Raw genomic sequence first — 21,910 nt, 5'->3', positions numbered from 1 at the left:
TTAGACAGCAAAGGACATCTACAGGGAGATACTCAATCAGCCATTCAGTGCATGAACTAGGTTTAGCATCATTTATAGGGTGGACTAAGTCAAGCTCTCAAAGGAAACAGGTTATCCAGAGAGTATAAACAAAAGGAAAATGTGAGGGACTAACAGTACCCAACACAGCAGCGCGAAGACAGAAGGTCAATGTTGGGAAAAGTCCACTGGATTTGAAAATACGTTATTAGTAACTTCTTTTGCCAGTACAGAGCTTTGTACCACAGAACTATCCTAGTCTATTTGGTCATCTATAACACAATATATAAACCGGGTGATTTATAACAATAGAAATGTATTTTTCAGAGTTCTGGGCCCTAAGCAACTTAGATTGTCCACAATCAAGGTGCCAGCAGATTTCATGTCCAGCAAGGGCCTGCTATCTGGTTCATAGGTGATACCTTCTCACTGTTTCCTCACATGGTAGAAGAGGCAAGCTAGCTCTCTGGGGACTCCTTTATAAGAGCACTAATGCCATTCATGAGGATGGAGCCCAGTCACTTCCCATAGGCTCTGCCATTTGATGAATAGGTTTCAAGTGTGAATTTTGGAGGGACACAAACATCCAGACCATAGCAAGTACTATGGCAGATGTCCACCAAGATGGTGCTCCCTAACCTTTATTGCTACCTGAGAGGATCAATTCAACTCAGAGCAGGTGAATAACTAGTGGAACAAGGGCCTAGGAGAGACAGGAGTGTGGTGGCCACAAGTGTGGGCTGGCCCTGAATCTTCCCAGGCTAAGAGATATGCTCCCCTGACTCCCAATCACAGCCTGTGCATGACATGGAATGTCACCTTGTGCATCGGTCTTTCTTCTGAACGTCCCCAAGACCCTTGTCAGCACAGTGAGGCTTCTATTTCAGAAGGCCCAAGCTCTAGTAGACTGCCAGATTCACAGTGAACACACTAAAGTGGTCACAGAATGGGTAAAAATGTATTTTTTCAATGATAGCTTTTATCATTATGATGGAAGAGATGAGACTCTCAGTCTAAAAGCTTTTTGTGGGCATCAGATTCACTTTTTAAATAGCCAAGTAGTTAAAGGAAGGACTTTTACTTCCCATTTTCTACACTCAGGTTTTGTTTGGCACTTTTATAATAGGCAATGTTGCTTTATAGTCAGAAAAGAAAGGAATCTGGTCAAAAATGGGAAGTGGGGGGGCTGGGGATATACCTCAGTTGGTAGAGTGCTTGCCTCACATGCACAAGGCCCTGGGTTCAATCCCCAGCACCACAAAAAAATAGGAAATGGGTGAGCTGGAGTTGTGGCTCAGTGGCAGAGTACTTGCCTAGCATGTGTGAGACACTGGGTTCAATTCTCAGCACCACATAGAAATAAATAAAGGTCTATCGACAATTAAAAAAATATTTTAAAATAAATGGGAAATGGAGCTTTGGTGCTAACCTGGAGGAAAATGACCTTTTTCTCACTCATTGTAAGGTTCATGGCCAAGACTCCCTATAACAAAGACAGACCAGAAAGAGAAAATCATACAAATTTACTTACTAAGTTTGACATGGCACAGGAGCCTCCAGACCCTGAGCTGGGAGTGGAGCAGTGGTAGAGCACTTGCCTAGATACTCAAGGCTCTGGGTTCCATTCCCAACAATACAAAAAAAAAAAAAAAACCTAGTGGTGCACACCTATAATCCCAGCAGCTCAGGAGGCTGAGGCAGGAGGGTCACAAGTTTGAAGCTAGCTTCAGCAACTTAGTGAGGCCCTAAGCAACTTAGTGAGACCCTTTCTCAAAATAAAAAATAAAAAGGGTCAGAGATGTGGTTTAGTGGTTAAGCACCCCTGGGTTCAATCCCTGGTACCAAAAAAAGAAAGAAGGAAAAAGAGAGAAAGAAAGAAAGGAGGGAGGGAGAGAGAGAGGAAGGAAGGAAAGAATAGGGAAGTCTGTATACTTGTATGGATAGTCATGCAGAAGAATAGTTAGAAAACAAAAACGAATGATATAATGGTAATAAACTGGGGGGAACTTAGCAAGGCCTGTTCAAATTCTTCTTGGTATCCCTGTTTGTGACATTCCTTCCTTCTGGGAATAGGGCAGAACACCTGTCAAATGATGGTGTCTAGGGCTGGGGATGTGGCTCAAGTGGTAGCGCGCTCGCCTGGCATGTGTGTGGCCCGGGTTCGATCCTCAGCACCACATACAAACAAAGATGTTGTGTCTGCCGATAACTAAAAAATAAATATTAAAATTCTCTCTCTCTCTCCCTCTCTCACTCTCTCTTTAAAAAAAAAAAAAAAAAAATGATGGTGTCTAGTAGAGAAGGTCAGAGAGTAGCCTTCCTAGGTTTTATGGCTTGTTTCAGAGGAGGAGGAGCAAGGGAAATTTTAGTTTCTATGGCCCACTTCAGGGGTGAAAGAAGTGAGGAGAATTTATGTGACTCATTTCAGGAGCAAAGGGGCAGAAGATGATCAATGGGACCTTCCTGCTTCTGTAGTTTTCTCAATTTCCTTCAGCTTAAATACTCAATCTACCAAGGGACTGTATTGGGGGGGTAACATTTCCTGAGCCCTTTCTGAGCTTTAAACCAGCACTCTCCAATGGAACTTTCTGTGATGATGGAAATGTTCTGCATCTGTGCTGACAATTACAGTAGCCCATGTGGCTATTAGTCACTTGAAATATGGGTTAGTTCAATTAAGGAATTGAACTTTTAAAAATTTTTTGAATTGTAGACAGACACAATACCTTTATTTTATTTATTTATTTTATGTGGTGCTGAGGATTGAACCCAGTGCCTCACATGTGCTAGGCAAGCGCTCTACCACTGAGCTACAGCTACAGCCCCAGCCCATTAACTTTAATGACTTTTTTTTTCCCTATGGGGATTGAACCCAGGGATGCTTTCCCACTGAGCCATCCTTTTAGTTTTTTAAATTTTGAGACAGGGGCTGGGGTTGTGATTTAGCAGTGGAGCGCTCGCCTAGCATGCGTGAGGCACTGGGTTTGATCCTCAGCACTACATAAAATAAAGATATTGTGTCCACCTATAACTAAAAAATTAAAAAAAAAAATTTAAGACAGGATCTCACACTAAATTGCTGAGGCTGGCCTCAAACTTGCAATCCTCCTGCTTCAGCCTCCAGAGTCTCTGGGATTACAGGTATGTGCCACCTCACCCTGGCAATTTCATTTACTTTAAATTCCAATGACCACATGGAAATTGTTGCTATTGCACCGGACAGTGAAGCTTTAATCAGTTTATACTAATATACACAAACTCTTTTCCTACTTATTATGTACTCATTCTCTTTATTTGTACTCCAGAGATGATAGTTTATGTCAGTTTTGTGTTAAATTTTGTATGCTTTCAGTTTTCCCATATTTTTATATAGTATTTACACTTTAATTGTGGTTTGGCATTCCGTGTTAATTATAGAAAAACCTAAAAAGGAATTTCTAAACAATGTCCCAATCCTAAATAATCTAATTATGACATGGTAAGGGAACTGGGTATCAACTCCTGAGTAGTACATTAGATAGACACCAGGAATGAGGAGGAGGAGGAGGATGAAAAAGTAATAAGAGAAAACCTAACACTGTTACTGTTAAATAGAAAAGGAAAGCAAGACACATTATTTATAGAGTAGCTTGTCAGATATGTTTTTTAAATATTTTTTGAAATGGGACACAATACCTTTATTTACTTGTTTTTATGTGGTGCTGAGGATCCAACCTAGGGCCTCACATGTGCTAGGTGAGTGCTCTACCGCTGAGCCACAACCCCAGCCCTCAAATATGTTTAAAAAATATACATGAGGGCTGGGGATATAGCTCAGTTGGTAGAGTGCTTGCCTTGCATGCACAAGGCCCTGGGTTCAATCCCCAGCACCACACACACACACAAAAAAAACACATGAAAGGGCTGAGGATAGAGCTCAGTGGTAGAGCGCCTCTTAGCATGCATGAAGCCCTGGGTTCAATCCCCAGCACAGAAGAAAAAGGAAAAAAGAAAAATGGGAAAATTTACACTAAACATTGTTGCCTTTGGTGAAGAAAAATATAAATGGTCTCTCCTCCCCTGCTTGGCTACATTAATATATTTTCCAAAATTCCATAATAAACAAAAATAGTAATTAGCATCCTGTTGTGTTTCACTTTACTGTCCCTAGTTTCTCAGCATCTGTGGATGTTTTTCCTGGCAGATAGGTGCTTAGCTTGACTTCTTCCAGAAGGAGCTTTGTTAACTTTCACATGATTATTTTCCTTTTGCTTCTGTGTAATGAATAATATTGTCAAATTGCTTTTTGCTTAATTTCATTTTTCCTGTCTTATTCTTTTGCTCAGCCACACTGGGATTATCATCTACAGAGGTATGTCACAGTTAGAAGGCTGGAATGTACATGGACACAGCTTTTGAAGCCCCCGCGCCCCATTACTAGAGATTGAACCTAGGAGAACTTACCGCTGAGCTGCTACATCCCCAGTCCTTTTTATTTTTTATTTTGAGACATCTCCCTAATTACTGAGGCTGACTTCAAACTTGAGTTCCTCCTGCCTTGGCCTCCCGGGATGCTGGGGTTATAGGCATGTGCCACTGAACCCAGCTTGCTTTTTAAATTTTCTTAGACAAGATTACTATATAGGACTATCACCCCACCCCACCCCTACCCCCATGCTGGGGATTGAACCCAGGGTCATGCTAATGCAAGAGCTCCACCACTGAGCCACACCCCCAGCAAGATTGGTGCTTTAATGAGAGAATAACAGTAAACCAGATCTTAACTCAAAATGCTCAGTTTTGAATCCAGTGCCTTTATGTATTCTAATTGGGGCTGGGGGTTAATCCCAGGGCCTCCCACATGCTAAGCAAGCATTGTACCACTGAGCTACATTCCATCCCGAATCCAGTACCTTTAAAAATTGGATCCCTGGATAGGAACCTACAGAACATGTAAAAAAGTCCAACCTTGCATTGGGTTGAAACATAGCCATGCTCATACATTTACATATTGTCTATGGCTGCTTCCAAACTACAATGGCAGAATCGAGACTTCAGAAAGAGACCATTTGGTCCACAAAAACCACAAACATTTACTGTTTGGTCCTTTGTGGACAAAGTATACGGACCCCTGTCTTAGAGAAAGGCATTCATATTAATCAGAATTAATATATAGGACTATCACCAAGCCCTCAGAGGGTGACCACCGCCCTCTACATGGATATGTCTGAGAGATTATTAGCTGGTCACCCATGGCCACAGATATTTGTTTATTTAGAATCAAAGATGAGTGGCAACAGTAGGTGTTCAGGCTGGTAACAATTTTGCCACTGTAACAAAATACTCAGACAATATGTAAGGAAAGAACATGATCTTTGAAAATAAGCTTTCCGTGGGCACTGACCACAGTTGCCTTTGCCTGCGAGTTTTTTGACTTCCTGTTCCTCTGGCTGCCTGCAGGATGAGGGCGAGGACCCCTGGTACCAAAAAACATGCAAGTGTGATTGCCAAGGAGGAACAAATGCTCTGTGGAATGCAGGCGCTACCTTAGACTGCATACCAGGTGAGTGTCACTCTTCTTGGTTCACCATATTGGAACAGTCCTCAAAAACACCCTATTGCTCCTCCTTTCAATCTGGCTGAATTACCTCTGTTCCCAGCAACACTTTGCTCTGCGTTCTCTCCAGAGCTTCACACTGGCTGCTGCTTTCACAGACTGCACTGATATCATTGTTCAAAAACAGCTTCCTAGATCTCTACCTGATCTGACTGAAATGGGATCCAACTTTCAATGAAATTGATTAATGGAACTGACTGAAAATAAATCAATGGCAGGCAGCATGGGATTTTGAGAAGAGTACAGGCTTTAGGACTAGAAAGGCCAGAATTGGAATCCTGACCGCATCATTTCAGAACTCTGGAACTGCCACTTGGTTCTTTATCTGTCCAATGGAGGGGACAGCACTGTGTGTGGATATTCACTGCTCACCAAAACAACCATGTGCCTCTTCCCTCACATTTTCCAGCCTCCTTGCAGTCAGGTGGTACCATCTGAGTAGTGGCAGCCAAGGTGAGCAGGCCACTTTCCAAATGAGGCATCACAAAGCTAGCATGCAACTCTCCACCACTAACTACATGCCCACCTCATTGTCCATTTTAGAAATAAACTTTTATTGAAACACAGCCATGCTCATACATTTACATATTATCTATGGCTCTCCCTTTCCCTGCCATGAAAACAACTGTTGACATAGTGGTTTTCTTTCTTTCTTTCTTTCTTTCTTTGCCCCCAGCCTGGTCCCTGGATTACTAAGTAGAGCAGAACCCGCTGCTTACGCAATGTCACCTAAGTGAAAAATACACCTGTTATGTGAAGCCTCTGAAATTTCCAGGACAATTTGCTCTGCAGCTAATGTAGCCTATCCTGATGAATATGAATGCCTTTCTCTAAGACAGGGTTCCGCATAATTTGTCTACAAAGGACCAAACAGTAAATGTTTGTGGCTTTGTGAAACAAATGGTCTCTTTCTGAAGTACTTGATTCTGCCATTGTAGTTTGCAAGCAGCCATAGACAATATGTAAATGTATGAGCATGGCTGTGTTTCAGTAAAAGTTTATTTTGTAAAATAGACAATGAGGTGGGCATGTAGTTCAGTGGTGGAACACTTGCCTGACCTGTGCAAGGCCCTGGGTTCTGTCCCCAGCTCCACAGAAAAACTAAACAAAGATGATGAACCAGATTTGGTTTAAGGGACATAGTTTGCTGACCCTTGCTTTTTTGTTGTTGTTGTTGTTATAGATGGACACAATACCTTTATTTATTTTTATGTGGTGCTGAGGATTAAACCCAGTGCCTTACACGTGTCAGGCGAGCGCTCTACCACTGAGCCCCAGCCCCAGCCCCTGACCCTTGCTCTTAAGGGTTGTTATGAAGAATAAATAAAATGAGCCATCTCAGTAGCCCGTGTTGGACTTGGGAACCTGTGTGTTGGGGGCTGGGACAAGGGGGCGTTCGCAAGGACCTTTGTTCTGTTTTTCTTGGTGCTAGGAATCTGGGGTTTCAGAACCCAGGGGGCTGAACACAAGGACGTTTCTTATGTTTTTTGGTGCTGGGGATTGAACCCAGGACCTTATGTATGCAAGGCAAACACTCTACCAACTGAGCTATATTCTGACCCCTGAACATAAGGATTTGTGTATGCTACACAAGTGCTCTACCACTGGGATATATCCCTCCACCAAGCTATAGCCAAAAGAATAGCTAAAAGTCTGGCTTTCCTTTCTCTTTCACCCTCTTACCCCAACTTCTGCGTCCAAGGAAGGACACACATACTCTGGGAAAGAATTGAGCAGACTTTCAGAGGCTTGGGCAGTCCCAGCAAATATGTCCATGACTGGGGGTCTATTTTGTATGAAACTGGTCTTGCCACCATCCCTGCAGTTAGGACACTGCTCTCCAACCTCATTCACTTTACATAATTGCCTGAGTAGCTGCACGCATTGTCTGTGAGCCTCTTCTCATTATTTCATTAAAATTTGCATTAAAATAGTAAATTGCAGAGCTGGGGGGATAGGGTACAATGGCTTCTATTGCCCCCTTTTTCCTATTTACTTAAAAGGAATAGAAAGTCAATTTGAAACTCAGTTTGTTCCCCAGGAGAACAGTGGGGCCCATGAGGAAAGCAGGAAGGCTATTTTGTTCACAGGCTTTTCAGACAGGAGGTCCCATTGTGCTCCCCGGCAGGAACTACTGCAGCCAGCAAATGTTGGTGTAATTGAAGGGCCCTCCTTAATAATCCATTTATAAATCAATTTAAACCTCTCATCGAGTGCCTTTTAGGTGCAAGGCACTATTAGGAAGACAGAAATGAAGGTCTTGACTCCACCTTGGAGAGATTTACTAGTTAGTGGAAATAAATTTTTTCACTAGAGACATGAGACCTCCTGAAATTCCACTTCAAGAAAGTTCTAAGAAGAAACTGGAAAGAGATAATTTATGTGGGTTGGCTGCACTGACTCCATCAACTGTAAAACTGAGAAGGGCCTAGTGTTAGAGGAATATAAAGAGAACCCTGGTCCCCAAGGTATCTCCCCTACACAGTTGACATGAACTTGAAGTTCTAAAATGAGAAACATTTTAGTTTAAGTGTTCCCCTCTCCCACTGTTTTTTTTTTTTTTTCCTTTTCTTTTCTTTCTTTGCCTTGCTGGGGATGGGAGCCAGGGTTTCATGCATGCTAGGCAATTGCCCTACCACTGAGACACATCCCCAGCCCTTATTTTTGTTTTTCGAACAACAAAGATATTTTCGGGAAGGGAAAAAAAAAAAAAAAAAACCAAAAAACAAAAAACCCACAATCTCAAGTGTTCAGTGGTTGATCCTTTGTGTTAATTGGTTCCTTCATGAATGAGATGATTCAGGGCATCAGGACTAGCCACAGCTTCCAGAAGTCACTTGCCCATTCATGCCTCAATTCTCATCGGAATGTCAAGAATCCTGTTTGGTCTCTCTGTATCCTGAGATTGAGTGCTTCCACCACAGATGGCCTTGAGAGAGAAGAACCTAGAAAGCACAGAAGAACAGGGGGTCACTCAGACCTTGGGGGGTGGCAATGCAGAGGCCACAGGTGCACAATGGTTGTTAATGCCTGGGGGCCCCACACATGGAGCAGAAGGCCAGGTGCATTATGGCCGCCTAAGCTTTAGCTAAAGCTATTAGAAAGACTAACACTGCCTTTTCCACAATTGAACCAAGATTACCCTGGCCCTCTGAGAGTGGGGTTTAGGGTAGGGAAGGTATTCAAAGGCATAAGAGTTCCAGTGGTTTGCTAACACTTTAATTCTAGATTTTACATTCTATAACATATTCAAGCATATACTCTGTTCTATAAATATTCTGTATATTTTATCATTCTATATTCTACTATATTATCACATATATTCATGTCTAACATCTAGGCACAGTAATATTCACAGCCCTCTAGAATCTCTTCCCAAGAATATCCTTGAAGTATGTTTGTTTTGTTTCCATTTTGTTTTTCTTTTCTGTTACTGGGGCATGGAACCCTGGGGTGCTGTTCCACCAATAAATTCTGTTATTTAGAGACAACAGGGTCTCACTCTAGGTTGCCCAGGCTGGCCTTGAACTTGTAATCTTTTTGCCTCAGACTCCAAAGTAGCTGGGATCACAGATGTGTACCACAACCACCTGGCCTCTGCATTTCTTTTCATTTATTCATTTTGTGTGTGTGTGTGTGTGTATGTATGTATGTATATGTGTGTGTGTGTGTGTGTGTGTATATATATATATATATATATATATATATGTATGTATATTAGTTGTAGTTGGACATAATACCTTTATTTTTATTTGTTTTTATTTTTATGTGGTGCTGAGGATCGAACCCAGTGCCTCACACGTGCTAGATGAGCCACAACCCCAACCCCCTCTGCATTTCTTTAGGTTAACTCCCCCACCCCACCCCCACCCCCCCCACCCCCGCCCCCATGCCCAGGTGCTGAGGATGGAATTCAGGGCCTCCTAATGCTAGGCCACTGCTCTAACACCAAGTATATCCCTAGCCTTAACCTTTCTTTTTTTGGTATGGGGGGATTGAACCCAGGAGTGCTTAACCACTGAGCCACATCCCTAGCCCTTTTAATATTTTATTTAGAGACAGGGTCTCAATGAGTTGCTTAGGGCCTTGCTAAGTTGCCAATTCTGGCTTTGAACATTCTGACCCTAAACATTCTTTTTAGGCATGCCTGGTCATCATGCCTACAAACCCAGAAAGCATTGACTGAATAAAACAGCCCAATACATTAAGTAGACATAGCCTGGATTACCAACACATTACAAATATACATTTTCCATCTAATTATCAAGAGCCACTTGAGCCACAAAAGATGCAGTTTTTTCCTTATGAGTAAAATGAATATAGAAACAAGTTTAATAACTGCAACAACAAGGTTCAACTGGGTAAAAAATTTGGCAAGTCACTTTCACTGTGTCTGATAAGGATCTCCTTAATGCCTTTGGCAACATTATTTATGCTGCTTTCTAGCTTTTACTCAATTTACAGTTGCTTTTTGATTAGGCCAGAGGGAATTCTCAAGGCTGCAGCAGTTCATTTCTACTTCCTCCTCAAGTTCTGTGCTTCCTGCATCTGCCATTTCTCTGCTTGTCCCTAGCTGTCACCCAAGATGGGATGACTGTATCTGTTTATCCCTTCGTCCAACCATTCAATCAGACTATGTTAAGTGCCTAGTGCATTCAGGCATTCTTCTTGGCTCAGAGGATAGGATGTTGAGAAAGACAGACATGGGGAGATGACAAAATCACAAGAGGAAGCAATATGTGACAGGTATTACAGTTAGGCAGCACCATGGAGCCCCTTACTCAGCTCAGGGAGGGCAGGGGAAGTGGGTGAGATCTGAAGGAGGTGAAGGTGGCAGGAAGGGAACAGAAAGCCTCAAGGGAAGGTGCCAGACTCCTCAGGCATACCTAAAGGAAGGCAGAGAAGGAAGAAAGGGGGAAAGAGGAATCAGGAAGCACCACAATCATAACTGATGTGCAGTTTATTTCATAGTACACAGAGCATGAGAAATGTCACACTTTGTTTTTCCAAGTGAAAACAAATCCAGTTTCAGTCCTCCCTTGTTATGGCCTGTGAGGAGTCTAAACACAGGTCTTTTACCACTGAGCCACATCCTTAGCCCTTTTTATTTTTTATTTAGAGACAGGGCCTTCCTAAGTTGCTGAGGCTGGCTTTGAACTTGTGATCCTCCTGCCTCAGCCTCCAGAGTTGCTGGGATTACAGGCATGTGCCCCTACAATTAGCTAAAGACAGGTCTTCTGAAGGTCCTTTTTCTTCCCTTTGAACTACTTGAAACCTCACAAGATTGTGAGGGCTTCCTGGGGGCAGGACATGTGTTCAGGCTGGGTGGCAGGATCCTGGCCTGGCCCTAGGTCCCATTGGGGAGCAGTGATGGCTCCTTTTCCTCCTGAGCCAAGCTTTCTAAGAATCCCCACATGGTATTCTGAGGCTTCCCGTAGCACAGGGCTCCCAGACCCCTCCCTGCTCCTGTTTCTCAAGGGAACTACATCCCCACTGAGTCCACCACCATGCCATTGCTACCTTAACTGGGGGCTCTCATCTTCTCCTCTGGGAGGATCAGCTACTTCCTGTTCAGGCCTAGATTGTCCAACTCCATAAACCTGAGGGATGCTGTCCACAAGGTGGGGGAATGAAGTGGGTCAGTATAGGGTAGAATGGTGTTGGATTTCCTCCCTTGCCAGAAGGGTGCCCAACTCACGAATGTACCCTATCACACTAATATTACCTGCTACTTGTTTTTGTTCATTTGTTTTGAGTGCTTGGGATTGAACCTGGGGCCTCATGCATGCTAGACAAATACTCTACCATTGGGTCACACTCCTAGCCCCTAATCTGTTACTTTTTGGCCAGGCATGATACTGTACAAACTCCATAGTTTCTAAACATTATTTCACCTTAATGAAATAGTGTTTCTTTTTTCTTTTTTTTTAATGTGGTGCTGAGGATTGAACCCAGTACCTAACACGTGCAAAGCAAGTGCTCTACCACTGAGATATGACTCCAGCCCCTCACTTAATCTTTTTAGCAGCTTTATAAAGGTGATACTGCTACAGTGGCATTTCACAGATGAGCAAACTGAGACCCAGAGAGGGTTAGGCACTGTACTCACACTGAAGAAGAGTGGGAACCAATCCTGGTCCTCACTGGCTCTAAACAGACCTTCTTGACCTTGAATGCCTATTACAATCACCTGTAGCTTTGTCCTGATTGCCTCCCCACCTCCAGCTGCTCAGATGATTCCAAGGTGCAGCCCAGGCCAAGCCCCACTGCTCTAGAGTCTCTGCCTTGTACTCTGGAGGTATCAAGGAATAAGACTTGGAGCACCACACAGGAGGTTGGACACTGAAGGGCTGTTTTGGATATACAACACACCAAACTTCTTTGAGTTGCCTGGATGGAAATAATTCCCTGGAAAATCTTCAGGGATCAGTGGGCTGAGACTTGGGATCTGGCAGTAAGGTATAGATTCACAGAGGCCACCTGAAGCCATGATAATGATAAAACTATCACCTCTTGGGCTGGGGTTGTAGCTCAGCAATAGAGCTGCTTGCCTTGCAAGCAGGAGGTACTGGGTTCAATCCTTGGCACCATAAACAAAAATAAAGATATTACGTCCATCTACAACTAAAAACATTTTTTTTTTTTTTTTTTTAAGAAAAAACAACTGTCACATGCCCTGGAGAGTAAGTGCAGGGTCCACAACTGGATAAACAGCTTTTTTTTTTTTTTTTAACTTTATTTTATTTATTTTTATGTGGTGCTGAGGATCAAACCCTAGGCGTTGCACGTGTGAGGCGAGTACTCTCCCACTGAACCATAACCCCAGCCTCGATAAAAGAGGTTTTTAGATCGAAAAGCTAGAAAAGCCCTTCCCAGGCCTTTAAGGACACTGCCCCTCTGAGTCTGGAGTCCACTCCTAATCATTAGATGTGGGAAATATGGCAGACAAAAGAGTTGTAAGGGAGTTGCTGGGTCCGTGGCTCAGTGGTAGAGCTCTTGCCTAGCATCTGTGAAGTACTGGGTTTGATCCTCAGCACCACATATAAATAAACAAAATAAAGGTCTTTCAACATCTAAAAAAATAAATAAGTAAAGAGTTGTGAGGGGCAAATAGAGAAAGAGCAAAGTGCCAGGCATAAGGTGGTGATTGGGAGGGGTGGTGACAAGGGGTCTTGTTCTGTTACACCTCCTCTCTCTCAGCTGGTGGCCCTGAGCAAAAAAAAATAATAAAAGTTTAGTCATCAAATGCTACAAATGTTAAAGATGAAGGGACCTTAGAGATATCTACAGTTAGAATTTTACAGATTAGAAAGGCTGAGAGCTGAGGTTAAGTAACAACCAAGAGCCCTACTGAGACCCTGCTCTCTGATGCTTCGGACTCACCCCTCCTTCAGGTGGCTCAAGCCTGACTTCCAGGCTAGAAGGAAGTTGGGGGAACTAGAAGAGCGTGGGAGCCCATGGGCACTCAGTCCTCTGAAGCTCCAGCCCACAAAACGCCTTCCCTGGCAGGCTAAGGTTTTCAAAGTGCACTTTGAAAGTGTGCTTGTTAAAAATGCGAAACTCTGGGGATGGAATCCTAGAAACTGCATTCTTAACAAGCTCCCCTGATGATTCTACCACGTAAGGCATGATTGAGTGACCCATAAATGCACTGCTCTTCTCTCTCCCAGGAATTGACATTATTTTAATAGACTCCCAAAGTCTTGGAGACTTGATAAACTACAAATGCTGTCCCCTCTCCCCCAGCCCCTCTGAGTTGTAGATGCTGGTGGAATTCCAGCCTATTCCTTTGGTGCGTTAGGGCAGAAAAGTTGAGGAGGCTAGTGCTGTCCTGTCTTCAGCTGCTGGAGGCAGGACATGACCCTCTTGACAGGTACTCTGGAGCCTTAGGATGGCATGCTCCATTCAGTTTTATTGACTGTTGAAAATTATCTAGAAAGACTTCAGTTCTCCGTTTTACTATTATAGATGATGATACCCCAGTAAATATGTCAACTTTTTTATTCCCCCTGGTACTAAGGACTGAACCTAGAGATTCTGTACTACTGAGCTACACCCCCATTCCCATTTTACTTTTTATTTTGAGATAGGACCTCACTAAGTTGCTGAAGCTGGCCTCAAACTTGTGATCCTTTTGCCTCAGCCTCCTGAGTCACTGGGATTACACGTGTGCACCACTGCACCTGGCTACCTCTTCAGCTTGAACTCAAATATACACATGTATACATGGAGGAAATAATTTTTTTTTGCCTCATTTGGAGTTTACCATTCACAATCAGGAAATTAGTCAAATGTATTTATATAAGTTTATCCTTTGTTTTCTATAGCAATTTGTTAAAGTTAGAGATGTCCAAAAGAGTGGCTATTGAATTAGTTTTTGACTCAGAAGACAAAAAGACTATGGGATAGAGAGTTGCTTAAGAATATCAGGGCTAGCTGGGCATGGTGGCACACGCCTGTAATCCCAGTGGCTTGGGATGCTGAGACAGGAGGATCGTGAGTTCAAAGCCAGCCTCAGCAATGGCAAGGTGCTATGCAACTATGTGAGAGCCTGTCTCTAAATAAAATGCAAAATAGGGCTGGGGATGTGGCTCAGTGGTTGAGTGCCCCTGAGTTTGATTCCTGGCACAAAAAAAAAAAAAAAAAAAAAAAAGAAAGAAAAAAGAATATCAGGGCTGAGGGCTCTATAGTTCTTCTTACCCCATGGTAGAAAATGGCTACAGTTGCACCAGCTATCAGGTTCTTCATTCTAGACAACTGGGAGAAAGAAGGGGCAAGCAAAACTTGATCACAAATCCCTAGCACACATCTTCTTACATCTCACTGGTCAGAAATTGTCATGTGGTTACTTCTAACTGAAAGAAAGCCTGCGAACGATTGCCTCTTTAGCTGGCCACATTGCTGTCACTAATAAAATTAAGCCTTTTTAGTCTAAGAGAAGGGGGAAATGGTGGTTGGGTTGGCAATTGGCAGTCTCTGATCAGGTAACCCAATACTGTTGTCAATACGAGGAAACAGCATATAGCCCAATTTGGGCTATTTCCATTTGGAAAAAGCAGTGTCTTTCAGCTGATCTGTATTCAATAGTCACTCAGGTATACTTCACCTATTTTTATTTATTTATTTATTTATTTATTTTGCATTAGACTGGTGAGAAAACAGCAATTTACAAGTGGGAAGTCAATATATAATTGCCTTTCTTGCTGGCTCACCATTGTTTTATTCCTATAATTGGCATCATCTGCTGCCCAAGAACAATTAGAGACCCTGATGTCATCATGCAGCATGGCTAAACCTGTGCACTAATGAGGGAACTGAAGATGTCTGACATTTAAATATGCTATTTTACTGAGTACCTCTTAGTGTTTAGGTCTCAAAGTTGGTGGAGGAGGAGGAGTATTTCTCAAATCCCCCTCCCCCTATGAGGTTGCCATAGAACCATTTCCCTCTGCTTTTCTGAACATTGAGTCTCTATGGCAATCCCTTCACTTCATCCTTCCTGCTCTTTCCGCATGAGCAGTAAATAGTTGAAGGCTTTTGTGAGCCTCCTTGCTGACAAGTAAAACATTCTCCATTTCCACACTGCAAACAAGATAGGGTTGCTTTGTTACTTCAGTCATCTGAGTACTGAGATGTGGTGGTGGGAGGGCTTGTTTTTAATTTTTCTTTTTGAGATGGGGGTCTTGTTCTGTTACCAGTCTGGCCTTGTACTTTGGCTTACATGACCCTGCCACTACAGTTTCCAAGCAGCTGGGGCTACAGGTGTGTACTACTGTGCCCGGCTAGAGGTATGGATGTTTGAATTGAATGTGCGTTGTTTTTCCTTTCCAGAATGCCCATATCACAAGCCCCTGGGTTTTGAGTCAGGGGAGGTCACACCAGACCAGATCACCTGCTCCAATCCGGAGCAGTATGTGGGCTGGTATTCCTCATGGACTGCAAACAAGGCTCGGCTCAACAGTCAAGGCTTTGGGTAAGTGCAGTCCCAGGTGGTTTTCTGTTTTGTTTTTCCCATATACTTAAAAAAAAAAATAGATTTCTCTAATAAACAAATGGCACAGAATGCACTTATTTATTCAACAAATACTGAGTACCTTCCATGTGCCAAGGACTGTGGGTATAGCAGTGGACAGGATGGATAAGGTCCTGGCCTTCAGGAGGTGCACAGTTTAGAGGAACAGACAGACTGTAAGCACATCAGCACACAACCGATTATTCAGTAAGTGTGATGAGCCTTGTGAGGAAAATGAAGAAGGAACTAAGATCTCATCCATTGCAAGTACCAGGGAAGGCTTTTTTTTTTTTTTTTTTTTTTTTTTGTTCTAGGTACCAGGGCACTTAACCACTGAGCCACATCCCTACATCCCTGGCTCCTTTTTAATTTAGAGACAGGGTCTCACTGAGTTACTTAGGGCCTCACTAAGTTGCTGAGGCCAGCTTTGAACTTGCAATTCTCCTGCCTCAGCCTCCCAAACTCCTGGGATTACAGGCATGCACCACTGCTCCTGGAACCATGGAAGGTTTTCTTTCTTTCTTTCTTTTCTCTTGTACTGGGGATTGAATTCAGGAGCACTCAACCACTGAGCCCCATCCCCAGCCCTATTTTGTATTTTATTTAGAGACAGGGTCTCACTGAGTTGCTTAGCACCTCACCATTGCTGACACTGGCTTTGAACTCGTGACCCTCCTGTCTCAGCCTCCCAAGCCACTTGGATTACAGGGGTGCAACACTGTACCTGGCCCAGGGAAGATTTTCTAAGCAAAAGATATTTCATCTGAGACTTGAAGATTGTGTTTTAGTCAGCTTTTTCACTGCTGTGACTAAAAGACCCAGCCAGAACAACTGTAAAGGATGAAAAGTCAATTTGGAGGCTCACAGTTTCAGAGGTTGTAATCCCTTGGGGCTGAAGGTGAGGCAGAGCAACATGCTGGAAGTATGGTAGAAGGAAGCAGCTCACATGATGATCAGAAAGCAGAGAGAGTCGTCCCTTGCCAAATATGAATATATACCCAAAGTCATGCCCATAATGCCCCAACTCCTTCAATCACACCTACCCTTCAATTACCATCAGTTAATCTAGTAGGGGATTAATTCACTGATTGGGTAAAGGCTCTCCTAACCCAATCATTTATCCTCTAAACCTTCTTGCATTGTCTCACCCATGAGCTTTTGGGAGCCACCTCACATCCAAACCATAACAGATGGTCAGGTGAGGGAGGATAAGACGCATGGGTTAAGGCAGGTACAAAGACTTGAACTGGGGGATGGTATCTTTTGGTGCTTGCTGGCTATTTGCAGGCACTCACAGGAGAAGGCTCCTGGTGACTTGATGTGTTTCTGTCAGGTGTGCGTGGCTCTCCAAGTTCCAAGACAGCAGCCAGTGGTTACAAATAGATCTGAAGGAGATCAAGGTGATTTCAGGGATCCTTACCCAGGGGCGCTGTGACATCGATGAGTGGATGACCAAGTATAGTGTGCAGTACAGGAGTGATGAGAGCCTGAACTGGATTTACTATAAGGACCAAACTGGAAACAACCGGGTAAGTGGAGCTTACCCAAAACCCATCTTCAGCATACAACCTCTCTGGGACTCCTCTCTCATCCCTGTGTTGTGTTCGTCACCTTCTGTCAGAGCACTAATCCCATGGCAGAGAGGGTCATCTGTGCTTCTTTCCTGCAGTTCAGTTTGATCTTTCCTGGTTGTTGCGTTAGTGCCTGGCAGTTTGGGAATGAATGTTGGCTCTTTTATGCAAAGGAAATATTTTTCTGATTTCTATCAATGCATAGTTGCCTAAAGACCCAAGACTGGCCATAGGGAGTATTGCAAACTCACTGGATCATTGAACACACTTTGCTTCATGGGTTTGGCTTGATCCATTACAGACACAGGTAGATAATCATGCATTTGTATAGATATGGCCTCTCCTTACTATTGATCTGAGATTGAATGCTGGAAACCTTTTGACAACCTAGTAAGTTAGCTGCCTAATCACACTAGCGTTTATCAAAAGGATTCCACCAGTGCAAGAACAGACACTTAAACTTTTGGGCAACCCTATATCCTATTAATCTTTGAAAACTGAGACCAAAGTCTTCTTCATCATAAACTAAACACATTAGATTCCTGACTATAAATATTTGAAATGAACAAAAATGAGTTAAAAATTCACTACCTGTTTGGAAATGTTAAGTATTTTTTGCCTAAGAGTAAGGAATTACCCAGGCTCATTTTGACATTTGACTAGGTTAAGCAGACCTGTATGGCTGAGAATGAGAAGGCTTTGTGGTCAGTCTGATGACAATCTGCAAAGTATGACATTCATGGATGAGGTTGAGGAGTTCGGACACAATGGGAAAAAAACCATCTTGATACTTGGACATCTAAATTCATTTTTGTTCTTATTAGTTGGCTTTTCCAAAAGATTAGGATTCTGTTTCAAGCCCCGTGCCTTTTTGTTGTTGCTGGTTTTTTTTTAGTTATACATGATGGTAGAATGTATTTTATATTGGAATAACTCCAGGACAAACATATTATACATACACGGAGTATAACTTATTCTAATTTTTGTGGTTGTACGTGATGTAGAATTACCGTGATCATGTATTCCAATACAAGGCTAGGAAAGTTATGTCTGATTAATTCTACTGTCCTTCCTCTTCCCCTCCCGTTCCCTTTCCTTCATTCCCCTTTGTCTATAATCCACTGGATTTCTATTCTTGCCCTAGCCACACTCCCTTGTTTTGGGTTAGCATCCACATATTAAAGCCCTGTGCTTCTTGCATAGGTCTTGATAGTCATTGTTCTTTGAAAGAGGCACTCACTTCTGGTATTTGCATAAACTAGTGGAGCCTGTTCCATAGTCCCCTCTATATCTGGTTCCTGATTGGAATAACTCCAGGACAAACAGCTGAGAGAGGATAACATTAGGTGTTACTATTGGGAAGAAAAGCAAGATCATGGCAGACAAGGCCTGTCCTGTTCTTTCTTTTTTAGTACATATTAGTTTCATTATATTATAGTCATACATCAGATAACACATTTTGATCATTTACCCCTTCATTTCCGGCCTTTCTCTCCCCTGCCCCAATAGCCTTCTTGCTAATGAATAGTCTCCCTTCTCATGTTATCTTTTTTTTCTTCCTGGATTTCACATGAGAAAACATGTCATTTATTTATTTGTTTGTTTATTGATACCAGGGATTGAACCCAGGGGAGCTTAACCACTGAGCCACATTCCTAGACCTTTTTTGTATTTTATTTAGAGACAGGGTCTCACTAAGTTACTTAGGGCCAAGCTAAATTGTTGAGGCTGGCTTTGAACTTTTGATCCTCCTGCCTCAGCCTCCTGAACTGCTGAGATTACAGGCACCTATGCCTGACATCCATTCATTTATTTATTTATTTTGGTGGTGCTGGGGATGGAACCCAGGGCCTTATGCATATTAGGCAGGCACTTGGCCACAAAGCTATATCTCCAGCCCAATACTTATCTTTTCAAGTATGGCTTATTTTACTCAAAATGATGTCCTCCAGCTCCACCCATTTTCCTGCAAATTATATAATTTCGTTCTTTATGGATGAATAATACTCCATTGTGTATATATATATATATATCACATTTTCTTTATACATTATACATTTCTTTATACATCTGTTGATGGGCACCAATACTTGTCTATGGTAAATTGTGCCTCAATAAACTTGGGTATGCAGTTACCTGTATAAATATGCTGACTTCAATTCTTTCAGATATAGCCAGTAGCGCTATAGCTGAATTCTATGGTAGTTCTATTTTTAGCTTTTGACCTCTATACTGACTCCCTTAGTGGCTGTGCTAATTTAACATCCCCACTAGCAGTGTATGAGGGTTCCTCTTCCCCTGCATCCTCACTAGTATTATTATTATTAGGTACTGGGGATTAAACTCAGGAACACTCAACCACTAAGCCACATCCCCAGACCTATTTTGTATTTTATTTGGAGGCAGGGTCTCACTGAGTTGCTTAGCACCTTGCCATTGCTGAGACTGGCTTTGAACTTGCAATCCTCCTGTCTCAGCCTCCCGAGCTGCTATTATTACAGGTGTGTACCACCATGCCCAGCTCAAGCATTTATTATTATTTTTATTTTTGAGGATAGACAGTCTGACTGGGGTGAGATGAATTTTCAATGTAGTTTTGATTTGCATTTCTCTGACAAAGATATTCAACATTTTTTTTTCATACAATTGTTGGTCATTTGTCTTCTTTTCGGAAGGGTCTGTCTGTTCAGTTCATTTGCCCATTTATTGATTGGGTTATTTTTTATTTTTTGGTGTTTTTTGAGTTCTTTATATATTCTGGATATTAGTCCTCTGTGGGAAGAATAGTTGCCAAGGATTTTCTCCCATTCTGTAGGTTGTCTCTTCACTCTGTTAATTGTTTCCTTTACTGTGTAGGAGCTTTTTAATATGATGCAATCCAACTTGTCAATTCTTGCTATTATTTCTTGAGCTATTAGAGCTATTCAGGAAATCTTTGCCTATGCCTATGTCTTGAAGTGTTTCCCTTGTGTTTTCTAGCAGTTGCATAGTCTCTGGTCTAATTCCTAAGTCTTTGATACCATTTCTTTTTTTTTTTTTTTGGTCCTGGGGATTGAACTCAGGGCACTCAACCACTGAGCTACATCCCCAGCCCTATTTTGTATTTTATTTAGAGACAGGGTCTCACTGAATTGCTTATCGCCTCACCATTGCTGAAGCTGGCTTTGAACTTGTGATCCTCCTGCCTCAGCCTCCCAAACTGCTGAGATTACAGGCATGCACCACCATGTCCAGCTCTTTGATCCATTTTGAGTTGACTTTTGCATGTGATGGGAGATAGGGATCTAGTTTCAGTCTTTTACATATGGATATCCAGTTTTCCCAGCACTGTTTGTTAAAAGGCTGTCTTTCCTCCAGTGTATGTTGTTGACACCTTTGTCAGTGAGATAAGGCCAGCCTTGGTTAGTGGATGTTTAAGGCTAAATTCAGGAGATTATCTCAGAAGGAAATGAAGTATTCCCGTGTCGTGGGAGAGAACACTATGACTCTGGGAAGAGTGCAAAGAATGATTTCTTTGGAAATACTGTCAAACATCCATTGCATCTTTTTGCATGCTACTTCCATTGCATGCTACTTCCTGAAAAACACTATGCATCAAACCTTTTTTTGCTCTATGATACCACCCTCCAGTTTTTATCTGTTTAAAAAAATATTTTTCCAAGTCTAAAAGGTACTTGTCACTAGTATCAAAGTAGGAACACACATTTCAGCTCTGGTTCACAGCTTCAGAGCCAGGCACAAGTTTCTATTTGAGTCCATTTGGAATACCTTTGAAACATGGGAACATTCTTCTTGTAAGTATGATATGGGCTTTTTAAACTGTCTTGTCAAAATGCAGACAACAAAAACACAAAATTGACAGTAAGACTCAAAAAGCTTTTTTTTTTTTTTCTTATGGTACTGGGGATTGAATTCAGGGGTGCTATACCACTGAACTAAATTTCCAGACCTTTTCATTTTTTTTTTTTTTTTTTTTTAATGTGGCTGATATAAAATTTTATTTTATTTTATTTTTTTATTTTATTTTATTTTTTTTATTGGTTATTCAAAACATTACAAAGATTTCAGAATCACATCGGTTACACATCCACATTTTTACATAATACCATAATAGTAACTGTTGTATTCTGCTACCTTTCCTATCCTCTACTATCCCCCCTCCCCTCCCCTCCCATCTTCTCTCTCTACCCCATCTACTGTAATTCATTTCTCTCCTTATTTTTTTCCCATTCCCCTCACAAACTCTTATATGTAATTTTGTATAACAATGAGGGTCTCCTTCCATTTCCAAGCAATTTCCCTTTTCTCTCCCTTTCCCTCCCACTTCATGACTCTGCTTAATGTTAATCTTTTCCTCCTGCTCTTCCTCCCTGCTCTGTTCTTGGTTGCTCTCATTATATCAAAGAAGACATTTGGCATTTGTTTTTTAGGGATTGGCTAGCTTCACTTAGCATAATCTGCTCTAGTGCCATCCATTTCCCTGCAAATTCCATGATTTTGTCATTTCTTAGTGCTGCGTAGTACTCCATTGTGTATAAATGCCACATTTTTTTTTATCCATTCATCTATTGAGGGGCATCGGGGTTGGTTCCACAGTCTAGCTATTGTGAATTGTGCTGCTATGAACATCGATGTGGCAGTATCCCTGTAGTACGCTCTTTTGAGGTCTTCAGGGAATAGTCCAAGAAGGGCAATAGCTGGGTCAAATGGTGG

At 42.2% G+C, this 21,910-nt stretch overlaps 1 protein-coding gene across 1 annotated transcript in view; it reads left to right on the top strand.

Moving 5' to 3' along the window:
- Positions 1-21,910, top strand: part of Rs1 (retinoschisin 1) — a 33,027-nt gene that overhangs the window by 10,149 nt on the left and 968 nt on the right. The window contains exons 2-5 of the mRNA XM_077107500.1: positions 4,317-4,369; positions 5,458-5,560; positions 15,446-15,587; positions 16,960-17,155. Of these exons, the coding sequence (XP_076963615.1) occupies positions 4,317-4,369; positions 5,458-5,560; positions 15,446-15,587; positions 16,960-17,155 (494 nt within the window). The remainder of the gene's footprint in view (positions 1-4,316; positions 4,370-5,457; positions 5,561-15,445; positions 15,588-16,959; positions 17,156-21,910) is intronic.

Source organism: Callospermophilus lateralis, chromosome X (genome assembly GCF_048772815.1).
Source record: "Callospermophilus lateralis isolate mCalLat2 chromosome X, mCalLat2.hap1, whole genome shotgun sequence".
NCBI classification, from domain to species: Eukaryota; Metazoa; Chordata; class Mammalia; order Rodentia; family Sciuridae; genus Callospermophilus; species Callospermophilus lateralis.
The sequence above is the reverse complement of the archived record's forward strand: the minus strand, read 5'-3'. Positions and strand labels throughout refer to the sequence as shown.